The sequence below is a fragment of the Cydia pomonella genome, chromosome 1 (assembly GCF_033807575.1).
Source record: "Cydia pomonella isolate Wapato2018A chromosome 1, ilCydPomo1, whole genome shotgun sequence".
Classification (NCBI taxonomy): Eukaryota; Metazoa; Arthropoda; class Insecta; order Lepidoptera; family Tortricidae; genus Cydia; species Cydia pomonella.
The window spans coordinates 35,793,307-35,814,994 of record NC_084703.1 but is presented as its reverse complement, the minus strand read 5'-3'; the positions used below and the strand labels follow the sequence as shown (position 1 = coordinate 35,814,994).

At 36.8% G+C, this 21,688-nt stretch overlaps 1 protein-coding gene across 6 annotated transcripts; it reads left to right on the top strand.

Moving 5' to 3' along the window:
- The first annotated feature begins 924 nt into the window (after positions 1 to 924).
- LOC133521365 (zinc finger protein pita-like) lies at positions 925 to 20,736 on the top strand. 6 transcript variants are annotated; one of them, XM_061856294.1, is made up of 29 exons: positions 925 to 1,261; positions 4,030 to 4,200; positions 4,556 to 4,687; positions 5,028 to 5,109; positions 5,553 to 5,715; positions 6,299 to 6,422; positions 6,508 to 6,647; positions 7,012 to 7,094; positions 7,324 to 7,435; positions 8,111 to 8,325; positions 8,469 to 8,572; positions 8,877 to 8,955; positions 9,111 to 9,166; positions 9,307 to 9,355; positions 10,221 to 10,354; positions 10,481 to 10,544; positions 11,527 to 11,636; positions 11,866 to 11,954; positions 12,141 to 12,161; positions 12,239 to 12,650; positions 12,751 to 12,851; positions 12,934 to 13,012; positions 13,786 to 13,913; positions 15,248 to 15,389; positions 15,784 to 15,858; positions 16,044 to 16,104; positions 16,355 to 16,467; positions 16,851 to 16,935; positions 18,512 to 20,736. In XM_061856294.1, the coding sequence occupies exons 1-29, from the start codon at positions 1,112 to 1,114 to the stop codon at positions 18,568 to 18,570; spliced, it is 3,333 nt and encodes a 1,110-aa protein (XP_061712278.1). In that variant the 5' UTR covers positions 925 to 1,111; the 3' UTR covers positions 18,571 to 20,736. The 6 variants fall into 6 exon arrangements, with proteins under 6 accessions (XP_061712278.1, XP_061712310.1, XP_061712288.1 ...); XM_061856326.1 differs by having other exon boundaries at positions 16,851 to 16,947; XM_061856304.1 differs by having other exon boundaries at positions 927 to 1,261; positions 16,358 to 16,467.
- The last annotated feature ends 952 nt before the right edge of the window (positions 20,737 to 21,688 follow it).

Here is a 21,688-nt window from a genome sequence, read left to right as displayed (position 1 = left end):
AAAGATTCCTTGATTTTATAAGATGTGTGAAACATGACAAGGTTTTATTTCGCTTTGAGATTGTGTCGTAGGTGGGGGTTTCAGACAAAAATTTACCCGTTTTGCCTTAATTATCCTTAATTTTTCATACAAAATGTATTACTCAGTTTTGTATGGCTACGTGCGAAGTGCATGGTGGGGGTAAGTTAAGCGATCCAGCGCATAAGGTGTTAAAAATTAGAACTGCGGATAGCGTCTTTAACATTTCGTATAAGTTATATCATTATATGGCTCGAAATTAAACTTTAATTTACTATTTCTCCTGAAATATTCATTTAAATTGTATGGTGAAAGGAACCATTGTAATCTGTAGGAAATGCTTAATATAACAAATGTATTTAATTTGATAATTATTAATAATGTATCCGTGTGAGGTATAAGGAACCATTGTAATCTGTATGAAATGCTTAATATTACAAACGTATTTAATTTGATAATTATTAATAATGTGTCTGTGTAAATAGCTTTGCAAATGCCACATATTACGTGATCTTTTTCTATCAGTTAAGAATGGGTATAATAAGTTATCCTAGATATACATTTAACATCGCGGACTTTTCTGTAGACCTATGAATGAGAGACAATCTCACCAGTCACCATACATTGTGTTGTTATAGCTCAAACGGATTAGGCAGTGTTTTCGATTAAAGCTCCTAGCCAGGGTGTTCTTCTCCGACAACATTGTTATATTAAAACCAATTTACACAAAACCTTAACAAGTTATATACCTAAGCCTTTCAAGAATTAATCGACGTTTTCCCCTAGACTTGCGTTGCGGACGCTAGTTGCGTGACAGTCGTGCACATAGGGAATTACGACCTTTATGCTTTACCTGTGGTTAGGTATTTTTGTGGTATTTAATTTCTTATAAAAGTGCCATCTCTTGTTGAGTAGCAGCACCAAGAATGCAATGGCGAATCCCTAGATGGCGCTACACGCTTAATCGGCATGGCAAGCGCTTCGATTTTTGTCTGTGGTTTGTTATAGTTCCCCATTTTGCGTTGGTTTAGGTGAAGTGAAAATTGTGCTAAAGCATTTTTATGTAGTGTTGAAGCATTAGAATTAAACAAAAATGGAGAAAAGAAAGGAATCTTTAAGTGATATAAAACTGTGTAGATTTTGTTTAACTCAGGACTCATCATTGACCAGTTTATATGATCGAAGTCGGGACCCCATATTGGTGACTCTACCTTTGAAAATTATGGCATGCGTTTCTATCGAGGTAAATACAGGATTTTTGTATTAAATTTTTGTCTAGATTCTAAAATTCAGCGTATAGCTTAGTTGAATAAACGCCGCTATGAAATACTTAGCTGGGTTAGTTTACCGACAATGAAATGGCGCTTTAAAAAAGCATTTGCTCCGAGTAACTTGCATATTCGTATAGTTTATTTAATATTATTATTAGATATAGATAAATATCAAACGAAGTTTTACTCTATATTTTACTGTTGTTCAAAGTATTGATTAACGTAGAGCAAGCTTTTATAAAGAAAGCTGCTTGGTGCATCCTAACCGCCATCTAGCGAAATGTATATTCTTACAAATGTTTTATACTCTAATAAAATATAGGAATATAAATTTTAATTCTATCTTTGCTTCATTTGAGTGAAATATTAAAAATTTGTCTTATAAATATTTATTTTTATTTGACTTAACCTTATACAAAGATGAATAGAGCATAGGGCCCACCAACTAATTAAACAAGTTGTAAACTAAGTTACTTAGAAATAGAATATTTCAACCTGGTTTAGTTTGTTCTACTAGCGAGAAAGTTAAATTGCCATTACTTAACGCATTCATAGCCAACAACTCGCTAGGTAGGTTCATTTGAAATAGGAATTGGGTGCTTGGCAGGGTTAAATAAAAACTAGTAAATGCTATGCCAACTCTAGTAACCACATAGCTATTCATGAAGCCCATCACAGATGCGCTAATATATATTAATATACCACAAGATACCGACAGATACTGACGGATATTTTATAGTATAGCTAAGTGCCACACACACCAATGATATCAAAATATATATAGCTGTCTGTCTAGCACTAATATATATAACTAATTGTGAGGGAGTAATATACCAAGCCATATATCACAACATATCTTTTAAAATGCCTAGCAATAAGATATTGTAAGATACCAAAATATATATTATACCTTCATGTGTGGACTCTCAAATGGTACAGTCACATCTAAAAATATTGGTACAAACAAAGTCCCAATTATATAAATACACAACCTTATTGACCGTACTTAAAATATATTGTAAGATGCCTTGCTATAACATAACTTTTCTTATATTATCGCTCTGTCTGTGACGGGCTTTAGATGCATCTGCGAATGTAATAAGATAGTGTTTAAAATGATCATATATTATACATTTAGAAATAGTAGTAGAACTCCTAAAAAATCCTCTTCTGGTGTTTATGTACCTGCTGGACCAGGCCTAGACTGAGTGCATCTGCATTGTAAACAAGGAAAAAAAGAACTAGGGATTAAAATCACCTCAAACAAGGCGTGTAATATTTGTATATTTTTTTTATAAAAAAATTCTGAATATTACAATGAATTATGCAAAACTGAGACAGTAAATTACGTTTAATTATAATGTAAGTAAGTAATTCAGCATTAAATAAGCTTTCAACCCATATATATGAATTAAGATCCCTTGATCTTAACCTATAGCTTATGACCTGACTAAAACTTTATGGGCCTGATTTAGTTACATTATGTTTTATCCCTTTCTCACAAATACATTAGTCAAAATGACAGATAAAGACAAACAATGCATAGGTAATTCAAGTTTCGGCATTCACTGTCCCCCTGTAATCCCCGCACAGACGTACATTATCATCTTGCTTAAGAACTGGAACTATAGGTGTGGCCCATACGGAATGTAACGTCGCCTCTAACACGGCTTTTAGCCTATCCAACTCTTCGTAATTCAGCCTTTTAGCCTATCCAACTCTTCGTAATTCGGCCTTTTAGCCTATCCAACTCTTCGTAACTCAGCTCCTGCACATAAGGCAAAAACAACTCAAGCCTGGTTTCAAAGGAACAAAATTGACTTTATTGCCCACGAAGACTGGCCGTCCTCCAGCCCGGACCTTAACCCCCTGGATTATGCCATATGGCAGGTTATTGAGGAGAAAGCCTGTGCTAAACCCCACACTAATCTTGACTCAAGCGGGCCATAGTTAAGACAGTGACGGGATTAGACATGATAATCGTGCGTGCCGCTATTGATGACTGGCCTCGTCGTTTAAGGGCCTGTGTCAAGGTCAGAGGAGGCCATTTTGAATGATATTGTCATATGTAATTCCTGATTTTGTGTACTTCATTTTAATATATAGTATATTCAACTTTCGTTCATATATTTTATGTAGATAAAGATTATTGCAGTAACAGAATTTAGTAACCAACTTAGTATACATAACAATTTACAAAACACACTTTAGGATCAAATGCAATAGCCATGTGATTTACTTTTATTGATTGCATCCCTTCAAACATTAATTCAGAAGATTTCTTTGCTTTAGTTTACAAGATCCAAAAAATATGCGTGCTGAACTTCGATATTCCGGTAGGAAAAACACATTTAATAATTCTCAAATGCAGTGGCTATGTGATTTGTTTTTAATAATGGAGTCCATTTTAAATATTTGTTAGGTTATTTCTTTCTCTGGTGTGTCTCTTGTGTTAGTTTACAAGATCCGAAACTGTACTTGCTTCACTTTGATTACACTGGTAAAATTATATATTATCATTACCTATACCTAAAAATAGCCTAATATATTCAACAAACTATTACACTAACAAAACCCTCAATATTGCCTCATTAAGAACATGAGGCAGTTTGAGATTATCTTCTTGTCATAAATGTTTCTAATCTTCTCCTAATTAAGTACTGAATAAATAAAAATAATATTGCTTTCTCCTAGAATATGGATATAATGAAATTTCTATAAATTTGTACCTTTTCTACAGGTATTTCCATCAGATAAAATGCCCTCCTACATCTGTGAGCGCTGCAGGGTGTTCATGGACATTTGCTATGACTTCAAACAAATTTGTCGGCGGGCTGATGAGTCATGCCTACAATTTGTCCAAAATGGGGTCCCTATCAGTGCTGTTAATTGGCCTTCTTCTCTTACGAAGGTAAGCTACAAATGTTGTATACAAAAAAGTTGAATAGGCGTTAAACAAAAATACTGTACTTTCATTTAGGGTTGCCATCTCTAAAATTTGGAAACCAGGACAAGACGCGTGAAACCCCGGATTTTAGAGTCCAGTACCCGGACATGTCAACAGGTATTTTTGAATAGGTTGTGCGTGTGTCACGGGCGGCTTAAGGCTTGAAATTTTTAAACCTGGACTACAAATGAAGTCCTCCCCGGACGCCCTCTAAAGTAGGACAAATCCAGGGAAATCCAGACGGATGGCAACCCTACTTTCATTTGATACTGGATTTAATTTCTAGTATATTATAATTAATATAATTTTTGACTTACAGATATTTCAACTGACGAAAAGAACAGCATCTAGGCCAATTAACACTGTAGTAGAAGGAGGAGCAACAATTGCAGTTACATCTCAAGATATGTCCGAAAATGATAATGAAGAAGAAGAGACATTCAATATAAAGGTTACTTTTTCATCTTATGTATTTTGCCGCACTAAGCATAAGAGCAGTAACTCATTTTGAAATCTCTTTCATTTGTAGAACATATCATACAAGTTCAAGGTATACAATTGAAGACATTTCAAAATGAGTTACTGCTCTTATGTTTAGTGTGGTGTGGTTATTCTTAACCACACCACACATTCAGTTGTTAAGTTAATATAACATTCAGTTGTGCTTTTCCTCAACTTAAAGGTAGATTTCTAGTGCATTATATAAAATGCATAAATGGCCAAAATAATTACTTTAAGCTATACTTTGTTCATTATTGTGTATTGTTAGTTATCATAACATGTTTTGACAGATTGATGCTTCCCGTGATGGATCCAAGCGTATCAAAGTAACACCTAGTGGAGACAAAGAAAGTTCATCTGCTAAAAAAGCAGGTAAGTCATTCTCCTCAGCTCTTCTCCACATGGTTTAGTTGTTTCTATAATTATTTTCGTACTTTTTTTTTTATTTATATCTGCGTGTGTTCATAGCTTTCAATATTTTCCATCATGTTATTATTTTTATGTCTAGCAGTGTTTTTTTGCAGCATGTTTATCCAGCTATTGATTTTGAGTTGTGGTTCAATTCAAATAAAATTTATTTTTATTGGATTGGCCGTAGATACTTTTGCGCCCTTATCGCCCCTCATTGACACTGAAAATATAATTTACATGGTAAGTATCTATATTTCTACACATGTTTTTTTTTTCTTTTTATTTAATTAATATGTGAAGTGAGAAGCTGTGTGAAATATGATGAGATTTGAATGATATATTGTTTCGTTTGAAGTGTGTTATACTCGTACATTGGGTAAAATAAACGTGTTGGTGGGAGACAGCGGTAACGAAGGGTGTGATGGTGCGCGTGCGTCGGCACTCGAGCGGGCTGGGCTCGTGGCCGTGCGACGAGTGCGACAGCAGCTACTCGCTGCACCAGCTGCTCGACATACACAAGGCCAGGAAGCACCGCGCCAGAAATGTACAATGCGAACAGTGCCATGCGTAAGTCTTTTCATATTCTACCTGAACCGATTAACCTTCCTTTTGTCAGATTTTCCATCTGAGATGTACGAGTAGGTGCGCTGAAGAGTCTCTAACTAAATTGCAAGACCTATACATACATATTTTTACGGTACCTACTTACAACTTTTGTTATAGCTGAAATTACAACATAAATAAATAGCTGCATGACGCAGGGACAAAAAAATATTGCCTTGATATGAATTGATTACTCCTTGTAGACATGCGTGCACGCATGCAACCTTCACGAACAGCTAGGCTCAGCTAAACTATAAAAGCAAATAAAACTAGTTACTGTTAAACTCATAAAAAACCTAATCTTAGCACAAATGTAATGGAAAAAAGTCTCATCCTGAGATTTTTTAACAAGGTTGGCACGCAGTCGTCTTAATTGTGACGTTGTTTCTTTATTTTATTTCGAAGATGACATTAAAAGGGCTTGGTCTTGTTGCTATGATAGCAACATCTAGGTGTCTATTTATACTGTTTTCTAATAAATGCGTTATCTTATCGTGAAAATATTCAGCAGAAACCAAACATTTTCAAAGTTTTTATTTTGTTTCAGTAAATTTTTCTCCAAATATGACTTACTGACACACAAATTACGGCATTCCAACGAAATGCCGTTCCAATGTGTTGCTTGCGATAAAAAATTCAAACGGCTTATTTTGCTTAAAAGACACGAAAAGGTAAACTACTTGGTTCGCCGATTTATTATAACAATATTTTGGCCTCGATTTTAAAGAATACATGAACTATCGTGATCGTTTTCAGATGATGCATTCTAATTTACCGCTACATTTGTGCGAAAACTGCCCCGCCACATTCCTGTCCACCGTGGAACTGGAAGCCCACAAAAAAAGGCACGAGGGCTATGCAAATCGGCAACATGTCTGCACAATATGTGACAGAAAGTAAGATTATTAACGTATTGTTTACCTTTATTCATTCAGTACAGGAACTATGCCTATGAAACTACCGAATGAATGTCCTGTCTGGTGTTAACAATGCAGCATTTGGGTTACTTTGATGTTTTCTTGTAAACCTATTCTTTTAGGGAGAGCTGTACCAACAAAAATGTTTTAAAAAAAGTGCCAGGTAGCAAACGCAATGAGAAAGTCTTGCATTCTTGAAAAAGGATCAAAAATATCGTAGTATATTGCTTCAGGACACAATTGAGTATGTGATGGGCAGAAATCATAAACGTTGTCATTGATGTTTTAACATTAAATATAAGTATAATTTCAAACGCATTATCAACGTGTTGCTTGTTTCTAGGTTTCACAAAAGAAACACTCTCATTCGGCACCAGGACGTCGTGCACGGGAACAAACAGTTCTCTTGCGAGTATTGCCCCCAGCGTGAGTCTTAGAGTAGAGTGCGTAACTGCATAGGACACCTCACCTCATCCCACTCATTTTTATTAGCAAAATCGAAGCTATGAACATGCGCAATTTATTTACAAAACTATCTAGAAGTCGGCATGGTGTTACAATTTAAATGTTTCCTATTGGTATCCCTGCTGCCTTCCAGATCTTGAATCTGTTCCGCGTACTTTGAAATTACATTGTGTGTGTATGTTATTTCCAGGATTTACGTCCGTGTCCAAATTATCACGACACGTGAGGGCACACGCCGGCGACCGGGCGTACCCGTGCAAATACTGCAACAAGAGCTTTGTAAAGTCGCATCATTATACCAGGTGCGTGATTGTGCCATATCTTTTCTGTATAAAACATAAACATATTTTTTCAAAACGCGTATTCCATGGTTATATTCATATAAAACACAGATTTAAAAATAGTGATTGTGTACATGCGCCTGAACTAAACTAGGATTCGCTGTGTTTCAGGCGACATATATGGCAAACATTGTTCATGAAAATTAAGTTTCACTTACAAAGTACACAATAAAATTTAGCAACTTAATACTATAAAATATATATTAATCGAATAAATATCCCATTGTAAATCCAGTCACTGTTTTAAAACAATGCTTAAAATAAATAATTGTCTAACATTGAGTACCCCGAAGGACTTGTAAGGAAGGTTAGAGGGGATGAGAAACAGATTGTTATTAAGGATAGGCTAAGGACTAGTTCACACAGTTAAAGAGCGTACTCATGGAAACAAAATTTCTGTTATTAAGTACTATATTATAAGTAATCCACGTCAATATAATATGACGTGCCTCTGTGCGCATGACCTGAACCGATGGTACGACCTACGATGGTACCATCTACCTACGGTACGGTAGGTACGACGTACCTACGAACCCGCTTTTCTTCAGAAATTCACCCGCGCAAAAGTTTATTTATTTTACGAACTAAAAACAATAAATCCGCAATACTAGTCGCCCTAAGATAAATCTGTCGCAGGCATCTCCGCTTGAAACACGAAGAGCAAGTGCGGCAAGCGCGCGGCGGCGACGCGGAGTTCCGCTGCGAGCAGTGCACCGAGAGCTTCAGCACCCAGGACGAGCTGTACTACCACTCGGCCATCCACGCCACGCAGAACCTCACGTGCCCGCTCTGCCAGGAGAAGTTCGAGAACGTGGACGCCGTCACCACGCACATCAGGACTCACGTCAATGGTAATTACACGTAAAGGTGTACGGTATAATTGTTCCCTTTACTACATAATAACATCATTTTAACATACACTCATTCCGGTCACACTAGTTCATGACAGTTTTGTAGAATGGATCTTTAACTCGATACATGTTTGTTTGAACAGGAATAGAGTTCATGTGCGACTTCTGCGAGTTGGTGTTCACGTCGAAGGAGAAGCTGGACGCGCATATGAGTGCGGCGCACGACGACGAGGCTTGGCCTGGCAAGGTATGACATGGATACTATCCGCCATAAGTGTACACTAAGTCATATCTTAGCAGCATGGGCCATAGCCTTATTCCCTTGCCCAAACCTTTAAATTTTATGTAATACAATGAATCAGTGCTTAATGTAACTAAGACTTGTTAGTCATTTTTGAGATTGCTTCTCTTTCTTAGTTCGAGAACAAGAATATAATATCTAGAAATACTTTATTTGTGTGGGTTGTCGATACATAGGTTATATCATAAAGAATAGGTCTGTATGTGAATATTTTTCGCGGAGAGACTTTAGACAAAGTTTGTATATGCAGGAGATGGACGAGTCGTCGCTGGAGGCAGACGCGATGGACGCGGACGTGGACGATGACGACGATGACAATGGACTCAATGGTAATATGCATATCGCATGTTTTACTGTATATTTTAACACGAATCTCGCGGTAGACGCCAAAAGATTAAGTTTTTCGTCTTGTATTGATTAACAAAGTTTTTGATTCGTCATGAATAATATCCAGATATAACAATTAAAATATTTTTTCTTACAGTTAAAGAGGAAGGCGACCATATGGTGGTAGAAATTAAGAAAGCGGATGGCTATATGGTATGTTTATGTCCAATTTAATTAGTCGCTAGATATTATCATAGAGTAAAATACTGATACTCATATGATTTGATGGATGATGAAGTAAGAAAACGCATATTTAAATGATTTTAATATTATATTTAAATATTTGTTTACAGCTAAAGAAAGAAATCGAAGTTGGACAAATCGTTACTACTAACTCGGAAGGCAAGTAACTTCAATTTGGATTTATTATATCAAAGGTATATTATAAGTAAAGCTCTAATGCAGAATGCCCGTGTTATAAATCTGGAAACGGAATTGAAGTTTTTCTTAATCTTCTGTCTCATCTCAACCGAGATTTTGGTGTGGATGAAGTCATTATGACGAAAACAAATTTATGTCATTTACACACTCAATTGACGATTGGTACACTTGAAGGCATTGCTATTGTTAAGTTGACTGTGTGGACGATGGTATAATCATAATTATAATGTCGGTCTCAATCATACATCAATTTTTATGGTACAATAAAAAGGCAAATTTTCTGTAATTTATAATCTGTTATAGAGACCGTGCGTGTTATAGGGTTTGCCATCTCGTGACCTGAATCGAAAGACAAAACAATTCACACTCCTAACCAGGTGCTGCCCCCTACACTAAAAGCTGGCTCTATTTTGCATAGTATTTGCATTTTGCTTCTATTTGCCATCTAGAGGCTTAAATATAAAAATGGAAACATGCCATAATTCTTCGCGCCAATGAATATGTGGCTTCTGTGCTGTACTGTCGACAGTTCATGCACGCTCCCTTTCGGTACCAAAGTTTCGGTCCCTGATTATATCATTATTAGATTATAAACATAAGACTAGAAAAGAGCTACAAGAAAACGTTGATAGTCCCAAACGCAACATTGCAATTCAATCCTCTCAACAGTCCGATAAACCATTTTGCCAGTAGAAAACGGCGGTAAATTTGAAAAAAAATAGGCGTGACAGGCTGATCTCTCATATAAGTTTTGAATTCGCGTCTCTTCCACTGACTATTGCTTCGCCAGAATACTAACTTAATAGTTGAAATGGACTACACACAGGTTCAGGTGCGAGTGTGTACACAGACAGCGACGCGGTGGAGTGCGCGGAGGCGCCGCGGGAGCCCGCGCGCCGCCCGCCGCCCGCCACCAAGTCCGAGGCCACCTCCTCGCGCCTGCCCGCCGCCAACGAGAGGGTACGGCACACAATACACACGCAAAACATGTGCATTCTTCAATTTACCAAGGCATCCTATAAAATAACGTTAACATCCTCAAAATTAGAATGTGATTTAATCCAAATTTGTGTATTTTTCCTACAGATCAGCATTTTGCGCAAGGCTGAGGCAATGAAACGCAAAGCAGTTGTAAAAGAAGAGTCTGATGGTAAGTCCGGACTTTTAAGATTTTTTGCATGCTTTTATTTACCTGTGCCGTTTCCTGTATGTCTTTAATCTAGTCTTGCAAGCTATAAAAAAAATATATTTCAGAACCATAAGAATTCCATAAAACATTTTTTACAGTACATATGGGGCTACTTTATAGCACTAGTGCGAGAAGTAGCATATTATGTTACTGTGTCGAACATTTAAAGGGCCATATGTACTGTAAAACGTTGTACGATACATGTGCGAATAGGTAATTCGCAACTCGTGTCGATTTAAAACACTCCCTTCGGTCGTGTTTTAATTTATCGCCACTCGTTTCGAATTTCCTATTTTTCGCACTTGTATCGTAATGTACTATAGTACCATCGTTATAGCTAGGGGTTAGTAAGTACAATAAAAAAAAATCCAAACATGATATGAATAATAAATAATTCATAATATTGACATAATAACAATGAAATCACTATTCAAAGTAAAATAAAAATTAGTTGAAATAATTAATACAAAAATAATTAATAAATTAACATGTCAAATTCAAAATAAAATAAACTAGACTAATAATTACGATGTCAAAATTTACTATTTTTAATAGTCCCCACTCCCACTTCCCATAAGTAAGTTGGGTGACATTGCAATATTTTTCCAAATATCTGGCATCTGTTATCTAATGACAGTTAGTTAGAACTGTCTGGATAAGTATTAGTAGACTGTTGAAAAAAAGTAAAGTCAGCCATAAAAAATTGTATTTTTTTTTTCTTCACAAAATAACTTATTTCCACGTAATACATTGTATTGATATGTGACGTGTCTTTAACCCTTTAAACGCCACGACTATTTTATTGAACACTTCATAGTCAATCTTGCTGGAATCAATGAAGGTTAATAAAAAAAACGGCACCCGTGCACTTTTGCGGTACATCTTTGGTGGTCAAAGGGTTATGTATAAATGGAGCCGCTTACTAACAATTGTGCATATGTAGTGCCCCAGAAGAAAGAGAGGACTGCGAAAGTTGACAGCACCACCAACAACGCCGGCTCCAGCGACAAGTCTCTGCGCATACTGGAAAAGGAACTTCAAGAGCTTAAAAGGGTAGGCCCTGTTCTATTTTAAAAATTTGTCATATGTGTACAATACAATACAATTGCACTGTCTTTATTGCACACCTCACACATTTACAGAACCAAATAAAGACAATTGGAAAATGTGTACGTACGCGAATAAAAAGTTACCAATATTACCAATAACAATACTACAAAGTCAATATTACAAACTGTAAATAATTATGTAGTTGTCACTACAGCATATTACAATGTTTTAGACTACTACAAGAGTAGAAGGCAAGCCAGCAAAAGCAGCGGAGGCGAAGAGCAAACGGCAAACCGTTCATACTTCGACGCCAAAACTGAGGTTGGTATACGAACAGAATTGTTCCCGGACGAAGATAGTTTTGTTCTCTACTTGTATCGTTTGCATCTTACAGTTTTGAAAACCATGCAAATAACGCATTTTGCAATCGATACATTCAGAGAAACAATAACGTTATTTTGCAAATTTTTAACCAAGCAAGATAATACAAGTAGTATCTTTTACCAGAGAAACCACTTGGATTACTGAGTAAGTAGAATAATAATAACAAATCACTAAGTACAATTATATTAAGAGATAGGTTTGATATACAGGCTCGATTTTAGATCTGGTGACGAAAAGAAAGCACAAACTACACCCAAGCCCACGACATCAGTGGAAAAGAAGCCTGTGGAGCGCCGCATTCTCAACAAGGATCCTAAAGAGGCCGTGGCCAGGAACACCGTCACGAGCTCGAAGGATGACAAGAACGTCTCCAGCACCAAGGAAGACAAACCCGTCGCGGACCGTGACGACGCCGCCAAGGACAACAATAACAAGAAGAGCAGCAGGGAAGATGAAAACCCGCACGAGAAAGCCAAAATGGCGGACAAGAATGTAGCCGAGAAGGAAGAGAAAGGCGCCAGTAAAGAGGCCAAGGGTAAAGTTACGAAGGAGGACGTACCTAGCTCCAGCAAAAACGAGGCTAGCTCGAGCACCAAGACCGAAAAGAGCGCTCCCGCCAAGAACGAAGACAAGGTTAGCTATCGCATACTTTAAGGCGTAGACGACTGCTTTGTGACTCAGAACAACATATTCATTTGTTATTATTCATTACTGATATATGCATATTTTGTAGACCGTCAAGAACGGCGACACCAGCGGCTCTGAAGACAGCTCGGTACGTCGATCAACTAGGCCATCGAAAATCAAAAACTATGCCAGCATGATTCGTGACAGGTAAACCTTGGACATTAGGGAACTTGGGATTAATGTGCATTTTTCATCAAAAAAATTAATGAATTATAATTTAAAATTTCAGAACACGGATGATTCGAGACGAGGATGATGATGAAGAACTTTCGGATATGGACGAGGAATTCGTTGGACCAGAGCCTGATGTATGACATTTTCTTCGAATTTAAATAGCAAATCCACAGTACTAAATCTACATATTGATATCATCAACCAGGGACCCATAATATGAAAGCTTATAACTTCCAAGTTTAAAATAAACGGAAGTCTCTTTCTAATAAAAGTAGGAGCCTAATTCCAAAATCTGTTATTGATTTGCTATTACTAGGAGATCATCACGCTTGCACCAATATAAGTACTAGCGAGATATTTGGGTGTCATGTCATGTCATGGTACAGTCAGCATCAATAGTAGCGGATGAAACAAGGCGCCAAAAGTATCTGATATTCCTGATAACTTTACCAAAAATCGATAAATCTTTTAATTTCACGCTTAGAAGTATATCTTTTACTGTCTTAATTGCTTTACATATAGAAACCTCCATTTTTGTTAAGCTGTTACAGAATGGTAGATACTTTTGAAGCGTTGTTTGATCCGCAACTTTTGATGCTGACTGTACAAGTAGTCATTAATTTTAAAATTCGATTGTAATTAAAGGCTTGTTTATTAAGTTTTTCGGTAAGTTAAAAAAAACCGGTCCAGTGCGAGTCGGTCTCGCCCACCGGGGTTTTGCCTACTTTTTAGAATAGCGGCAACAGAAATACATCATCTATGGAAATTTCAACTGTCTAGTTATAATGCTGTATAAGATACAGCCTGGTGACAGACGGACGGACGGACAGCGGAGTCTTAGCAACAGGGTCCCGTTTTACCCTTTGGGTACGGAACCCTAAAAAGAGATAACTGTAATGTAACACAGAGTCAAGAGCCGCCCGCGCGCAAGAGTCTCCCCAAGCGGCAAAAGTCGGCGACTCCCGCCCCGGCCGCCGCCAGCACGCCGGTCGCCGCCCCCGCCGCGCGGCGCCGCGGCCGCCCGCGCAAGGACACGTGAGTTTACTACTATTATTATTGTATACAATCGTGATAATGGAGAGCTTTTCAGTTGAGTACCGTGTTTAAGCTTGCTGAGTGGCCTAAGTAAGGTACGAGATTGAAAAGCATGATTATATCACTATAGACCGTGTCATTCACGAAGACGCGTGCCTTGACTCAATCATGTTATTAAAGTTTAGATTTAGTAAATCGTGGATGACACGAACTATATTGTATGTAGGTACAATACTTTAGCTACGAGTCATAAATAATTAAACAAAGGTAGGTAAGTATCGCAGTAGATAAGAATATAGCTCAAAAACATCAACGCACTTCTTATTCATTAAATAGTAGCGTGTAGTACTTGTTTTATCATTTGGCGATACGTGATTGGTGGAATTAATTACAGTTGAGTAAAGCGTTTCCTAAGAAGCCTTTATAGTTCAGTCCGGAACCCATAGTGAAAAGTATGCGATTACAGTTTGGTATACGATGTCTTATTAATTCAACCATTAAAGTCGACTAGTAGAAACACATGTTTTTCATGCTCGGAATGTAGGTCATTGTTTTATATATGAAGTGTGCAAGGCTCGGAAATCGGTTAAATTTCCAGACCGTTCTCATGTACTTACTTGGCGCAAAACCTTTTAATTTCGGCTTCGCTCGAAAAACCGTTGTTTTAAAACCGGTTTTCATGAGAACAGTTCTTGTCTGATTAACTTTACGTCAAATTAAAATTGATTAATTAAAAGAAACCGGTTACGGTTTAGAACAATAAAAACCGGTTTATTCCTATGTCGGTGTCTATGTTTACGGGACACACCACCAGGCCGACCGGCCGTTGGGTCGCTCGTCGAATAAATCGGTTTTTCAGGTTACAATACAGTTCTTAAAACATTGGCGTCATTGTAAAAATTCGGGGAAAACCGAAATAAACCGGTAATTCAAAAACCGGTTCCGAGTCTTGAAAGTGTCTTATTTTCTAAGTACGTTTTTTCACTTTTTTATTTACGATAATCAATTGAACTTTGGTTTTAAATGGATTTATGGTACAAATTCCATTCTGATATTTAACTCCCCATTGCATAAATAACGATAATTTTACTTCCCTCGTATTCAAAATGAAAAGTAAGTGTTTGACTCGTTTGAAAGACACAATTTCAGTCTCGGACTATTGGCGCTCTCACTGCGTTCGAGTGCCAAACTACCTCGACTGGAACGAATCCCTTTCATCCCTTGGTTAACAATCTACTATTGCACGCTTTGTGCTCCAATTATTGTTGTCTGTACTATATGAAGCTTTGAATTCATGTGTTTAGCACAATTTACTTATCTAGTTTGTCTAACAGGACTCCAAAGGAAAGCGTTGAAGACGCTGAAGTAGACACTCCAACGGTTAAGGAACCTGAGAAGAAACCAGAGGAACCCACCAAAGAATCTGAAGTTACGAATAAAGAAATTCCTGCAGAAACCCAAACCACTCCGATACAGGTAAATCGAAGCTAGTTTGCGCTTTATAAAGTATTTTTTTTTATAAGACGCCGACAATTCGTGTGAGGCTTGTCATAAGGGGCATTGGGGTAATTTTATAAATGGTACCTAGTATCCTTGAAAAAGAAGAATTTATAAATGGTATAATGAAACCTTGAAAAAGAAGAACCTAGAAGAAGTGCTTAACACTTTAGCAACTCACCCTACTGCTGCGCTTACCGATGGCATCTTGCTTACTGTTGCTACAGTACACAGTGCTTCTAGTTCAGTTGATAGACTTTATGATTATAACAACAAGGTAAAAAATGAAATGTATAAAAACTTCCGTCTAGCACAAACTAACAATAAATTGGTGCATGTTAGACTCTGTTTTAAAAACATCCTTCTATTCTAGCCAACGACGCCGCCCACGAGCACCGAGCCGCAAGCGAATACGCTAATGTCGCCCACGGGACAAACATTGAAAAAAGTAAGTCCTTTCAAAACTTTCACAGCCTCAGTCTAAAAGGGGAACAGCTAATTGTTGAAAATTATGTTACAATTTCTTACAACATTCTTTATGCATTATTTATTATTGCGTATGTATATATGTAATAAGAAGTCTTCTGACTGCGCTTTAGTATTATATGTATTGTAACACTGTATATGTTCCAGGTGCCTGTAAAAGCTTTACCGCCGGGAGTTAAGCCTTTGCCGCTTCCCCTTAACGCAAGACGTAAGTTCAATAAATATTATGATTAGTATAAGTAATTAAATTATATTAAAAAAGAATTAGAATAAAAATTATTACACAGAAGCTCAGTAGGCATTGACTTGCAAACTGTGATTTTTAATCTTTTGACCTCCAAAGAAGGCTACAGATGCGCATGGTTACAGTTTAATATTAACTTTCAGGCGTGACGTTCAAAGGGTTAAAATAGTAATCCCTGTGTTTAAGTAATATATTAACCCATATTTCTATTCAGCAGGCGATCTATGTCAAATGCAAATTGGAAAGAAAATGGTGAAGGTGCAGAAGATCGTTATGACCAAAGCGGAAGTTGAAGCGATGGCCAAGAAAGGGCTTTTGGAGTTAAAGGTAATACATTCATATTTAGCCTAACGATAGTGTTTTAATGATAGATCTCCCTCTAATCTTAGCACTTTGCCGATTGTCTCTAAAAAGAGCCGCGGTCTGCTTTAGTGACCCCCACCACCACCAAACCTACTGCCACCTAATCTTCAACTCGGAGGGCAGCAGATGGATGGGGATCGGTCCGGTTTCCATAAGGTGTTTCCTTCACTTGTCTTGCACCTAAGTAGTACATAAATTCCAAGAAACTCATTTGGTATAAGCCGGGATTTTAAACCATGACTTCAAATTTCAAAGCTTCTTACTTCTAGGCTACCGGCGCTCGTATTAAGCGACGTGTGGCACAGTGTCGTGTTATGAAGCGTTTGTTAATGTTTATACACTTACAGGACGGGACCATGGTGCTGAAACAGGGCATCAAGCTGCCGGGCGGCGACCCAGCCGTCCTCAGGTCGGGGCTGGTTAGCCAAGGAGGTGAGTGACGCGGTGAGTTTAGTTGGGGTATGTTTTGTATTTACCTGAAAATCACGAACGTCTTCGTGTATGTAATCGACAGATTTAATTTTAAATTGTGCCGAAGGATTATGGATAGTAATATTAATTAATAACATAAAGATTAGAACATAAATATTCGAGCTCTTTGAAATTATAAACCACGATCATATTTTTATTGGATTGTACTATAGTGCCCGTCGTTAGGGTATGGCAGGCTGCCGGAATGCTCCTAACGGCCAATCCAATTAAACGAGGCTGGAATGACGTATGCGGAGTGAAATCAAGACAAAGTTTAATATTTTTGCATCCTTTTTCTTGGCAAAAACTACCGCTAGAAAGTCTGGTTCAGGGAAACATTCCAGCATTAGCTAGTTTTCAGGGAGAGAGATTAAAGAAAATGCAAGCCCACTGAGAACGAGGCACAAAGTCTTACAGAGAGGTCACGAGAACATTAGAACATTTGGCAGTAAAAATATCTTGAAGATAGGGCATCGGCAAACATTCAAGAAAAGTTAAGCCCACCGTCTCCGAAAATATAAAAAATAACTTTGAAATTGCAGGTACAGTCGCCATCAGATATTTCGGAGCGGCCAAGGTGTTCACAAATATCTGAACAAGCACTTTAACGCCTTGACAATAGAGGCGTCATTTGGTCAAAGAAACAGCTATTTTTGCGTTATAGGATTTATGAGGGAATAATCATTTGTGTCTTAAAATGGAATTCCATTGCTAGGTTACTATTATTTTGTGAACACCAATGGTCCAACGGACGAGAATGTTAAATATGCCGAGCATACGAAGTTTTCTAAAAAAGTTTTCCTAAGAAAAAACCAACATTTGTGTTTGCAATTATGTGATACTTTAAAGCCAACGGTGGCCTTAAAGTATCATAATTGCCGTTAAAAATCTTGCATTGGAGTAAACTGTATCGTGCATTTAATGTTTTTACAAGCTTTATATTAACTTGCAATGTACCTATGTATGTACGGGTCAAATCTTGCAAGTTAAATTTGACCGACTTCCCGGCTTCTAAAGAAGCTGTAAATTTGCATACGTATGTAAGTTGGGTGACAATGTAATATTATGGTACTATCGAGCTGATCTGATGATGGAGACAGGAGGTGGCCATAGGAACTCTATGATAAAACAACGCAATTGTGTTTGGAGTTTTTAGAATTGTCTCGATGAGTAATAGTTGCCTGTGGAGAAAAGTACAGTCAGCAATAAAAGCTTGTACTAAAAATGAATTTTTTGCCAAAAGCTTATTAAATACATTATTAAAAAACATGAAAATGTACAGCAACTAACCATGTTGTTCTTATTTAATACGACATAGAATTTTGTCTAGATTTCATACCGCATACGTTATGCAATGTTCTCGGTGAAACATGTTTTTCCGTGCCGCATGAATACGTGGTATGCGACTGAAAGAAGCCTTGATTCGGATCTGTCATACTTCGGGTTTGCCTTGGACGTTAGTACTATTATTATATATGTTTATGTTGATTTTTATTACCTTTTTATACAGTTATTGTAATTATATAATTTGTTTCAGCGATTCGAAAAGTGTCAGCCACTCCGACGCGGTGTAATTTTGAAGGCGAAGAAGCATAATAACTTCTTTAAAAGACCGAAGTAATGATTGTCTTTTTAAGCGTATCATGAGCTCTAGCAAAGAATTACGTGCGTATCTATGGCCAAGCAATAAGAAGGTATAGAGGGAAATGCTTGGAAGACAACTTTTGACTCCGTAATTTTGTTTGGACTAGTTAGGAGGTTATCTTATACCTTTAAACGAGCAATTCTTGTATATATATATGTATATATATTTCCGGGATCTCGGAAACGGCTCTAACGATTTTGCTGAAATTTGGTATATGGGGGTTTTTGGGGGTAAACAATCGATCTAGATTAGTCTTATGTTTGGGAAAACGCGTGTTTTCGAGTTTTCATGCGTTTTTCTTTCGACGCAGAATATGATCGCTAATTTCGTGTTACCGGCCACTGTCCGTCTGATCCAGCGGGTTAAGACGCGGACTGCTAAACGAGTGTTACGGGTTCGAATCTCGCCCGGTGACTAACTTTTTTTTTTTATATGTTCAAGTTTATATATAATTTTTTAATTTTTATTGTTTTAGACAAGTTTAATGTAGTAAAAAAATGTAGATAAGATTATCACCTATACACCACCATATTACAATAAATAGTTATAACCGAGCAATGCTCGGTCGCCCAGGTACTAAATACTTAAATACATAGAAAACACCCATGACTCAGGAACAAATATCCATGCTCATCACACGAATAAATGCCCTTACCAGGATTTGAACCCGGGACCATCGGCTTCGTAGGCAGGGTCCCAATAGGCCAAACTGGTCGTCAAAATTAATTCAGCACCTCCGATTTATACCAAACACGGCCTAGCAACTTCAGTGATGTAGATATCAAGATAAAATTGAGAGCCCTAGATCAGCTTTCAAGAGCGGATATCTCACAAAACCTATACAATTATCGAAAAACTTGACTAAATAAAACTTGTAACAAATTTAATCAACTTTCATTTTATATAAGTGGCTATGAGATATAATCGAAAAACCGCAAAAAGGGATCTTCAAAACCCCCCCTCTCCCCGACAGCTCAAGGGCTACAGCCGGAGACTTCGGGGACCTCCTAACTAGCCCAAACAAAGTTACGAAGTCAAAAATTGTGTTCCAAGCATTTATTTATTGAGCATTCATTGCCTGGCCTACTACCATTCTCGATGTGATTCTAAATAATGAATTTGCATCTTATTAGGTTAGGCGCTTAGATTATGTTACTTTATATACCTAATTATTAGTTAATTTTACGAAAGTATTTTGTTTAAAATTATACATCGTTTTTTTAGCATAACAAAACGGGTTAACAATCATGATGTATCTTTTTATTGAAAAACGCTCTAAAGAAATAGTAACTTTTACTTATGAAACCAAAAGAATGTATATTAACATGTACATTCCATATTTGCTGTAACTTATTTTTCGATAAAAAGACACGTCAAGATTACCATTTATCTAATGCTAAAAAACGAGGTATACAAGTACCATTTAGACTGTGTGAATCTTATTTTGAAGAACGTATCTGAAGGAGTGAACGTATCATACATATGTATGTTAAATATTAAATGACATAATCAATAACCGTAGAGCTCTTATGTAATTGTGGAAAATCAATATTACTACACATGATCTTGTATAGAAAAATTAATGCATCATCAAGTAATCTCCATGTACTATTATATTTCAGTATTTATTGCATTATTTAATTTGTTTCGTTTTGCGGTAGTATTGTGGATGTTCATCTTGACACTTCCTTGGTAACTTTTCGTGAACAGAGGGCTTACCACGAAAATCGAATTTTCGCTATATTGCTCTCTACCCTACCGCTCTAATTAACTAAAGCGATAGAGGCAGATAAGGTATTCTCGTTGTTCGTGGTAGGCATTCAATCATAATATTCGTCGATATAATCGACTGTTTTTAATGAATATATTTTTTAATTATGTCGACTAATTTATACAGATACATATACCTTGAGGGTCTCAACAGAAAATAAGTAATTTTAATCAATTGTTGTCTGTAATCGAATAAACTAAGGATCCATTTGAATGCAAAATACCTAATTACTATGTGAAACATGGAATAATTTAGTTATGAATTTTAAATAGTGTACATTCATTTGTTTAGATAGTAAGGATGACGATAAAATAATTATATAATAAAGGTGCATGCTGCAACAATATGTATTGTGTTTTTCCTAAGACTGCGCTCGAATATCTATCTCAAAATATGAAGAAACCTTTTTATCTTAGACATTTGTAAAATAAAAGTTTTGACGTCCAGCCGTAGCTAGTCGGTACGGTCGGTAGTGACCCTGCTGAAGAAACCGATGGTCCTTTGTTCCTGGGTTAAAATCTCGGTCCGGGTAGGGTTACCAGACGTCAGAAATGTTTACCGATTGTCAGGAATGCGGCCAAAATAGGAAAATGCAAGGAATTTTAATGAAAAAAATATTTTTTTAGAATAAAGTTCTTAAACCATTACAGACTCTTTCTAAATGTGCCATTTTAGTTACATTAATCCAAGACAAATTTAAACAATGTAAAAAAATTACAAATGATATCAACTATAAGCTTAATTTTAATTTTAATTTATTTGGTTAACATTAATTTTTCATTTATTTGCATTAAACATGGTACAATCGTTCTTATACTACAAAACAGGTATATAATATAGGTATATTTGAAATATGTTGTATACAACATAATCCAAATGTCAATACTAAAACTAAGAACAATGAAGTAGAAGGAACCATCTATTTAAAATGTCATTAATATTATACATTTTTTTTTTTTTTTCAATTAGTCATTTATAGTCTTTGGCGGGTTCAAAGGTCAGATTGTAGTCGCTTTCGTAAACAACTAGTGCATACGCCAACTCTTGGGATTAATTACCAAAGTGGACCCCAATCAGCCGGGGACAAGGCTCGGAAGATGTGTACTGTCAGCATCAAATAGTTGCAAAATGCGCTTAAACAACCGACTTTACAACACCGCGTTCCCTGCGTGCCTCATCAAGTCATCACTGGTGTAAGAGAAGAATAATGTTTTGGTTCCCTTATATTCGACGACTCTTCTGTTTCCGCACAGCCTATTTTTAAAATGCTAAAGCTGACTATGCAAATAGTATGCGGA

Coding starts and splice junctions, on each gene's coding strand:
- LOC133521365 (XM_061856294.1), top strand. CDS start 1,112: ATGGAGAAAAGAAAGGAATCTTTAAGTGATATAAAACTGTGTAGATTT. Junction 9,167..9,306: donor AGAAAGCGGATGGCTATATG/GTATGTTTATGT, acceptor ATTTGTTTACAG/CTAAAGAAAGAAATCGAAGT. Junction 16,468..16,850: donor AAGGGCTTTTGGAGTTAAAG/GTAATACATTCA, acceptor ATACACTTACAG/GACGGGACCATGGTGCTGAA.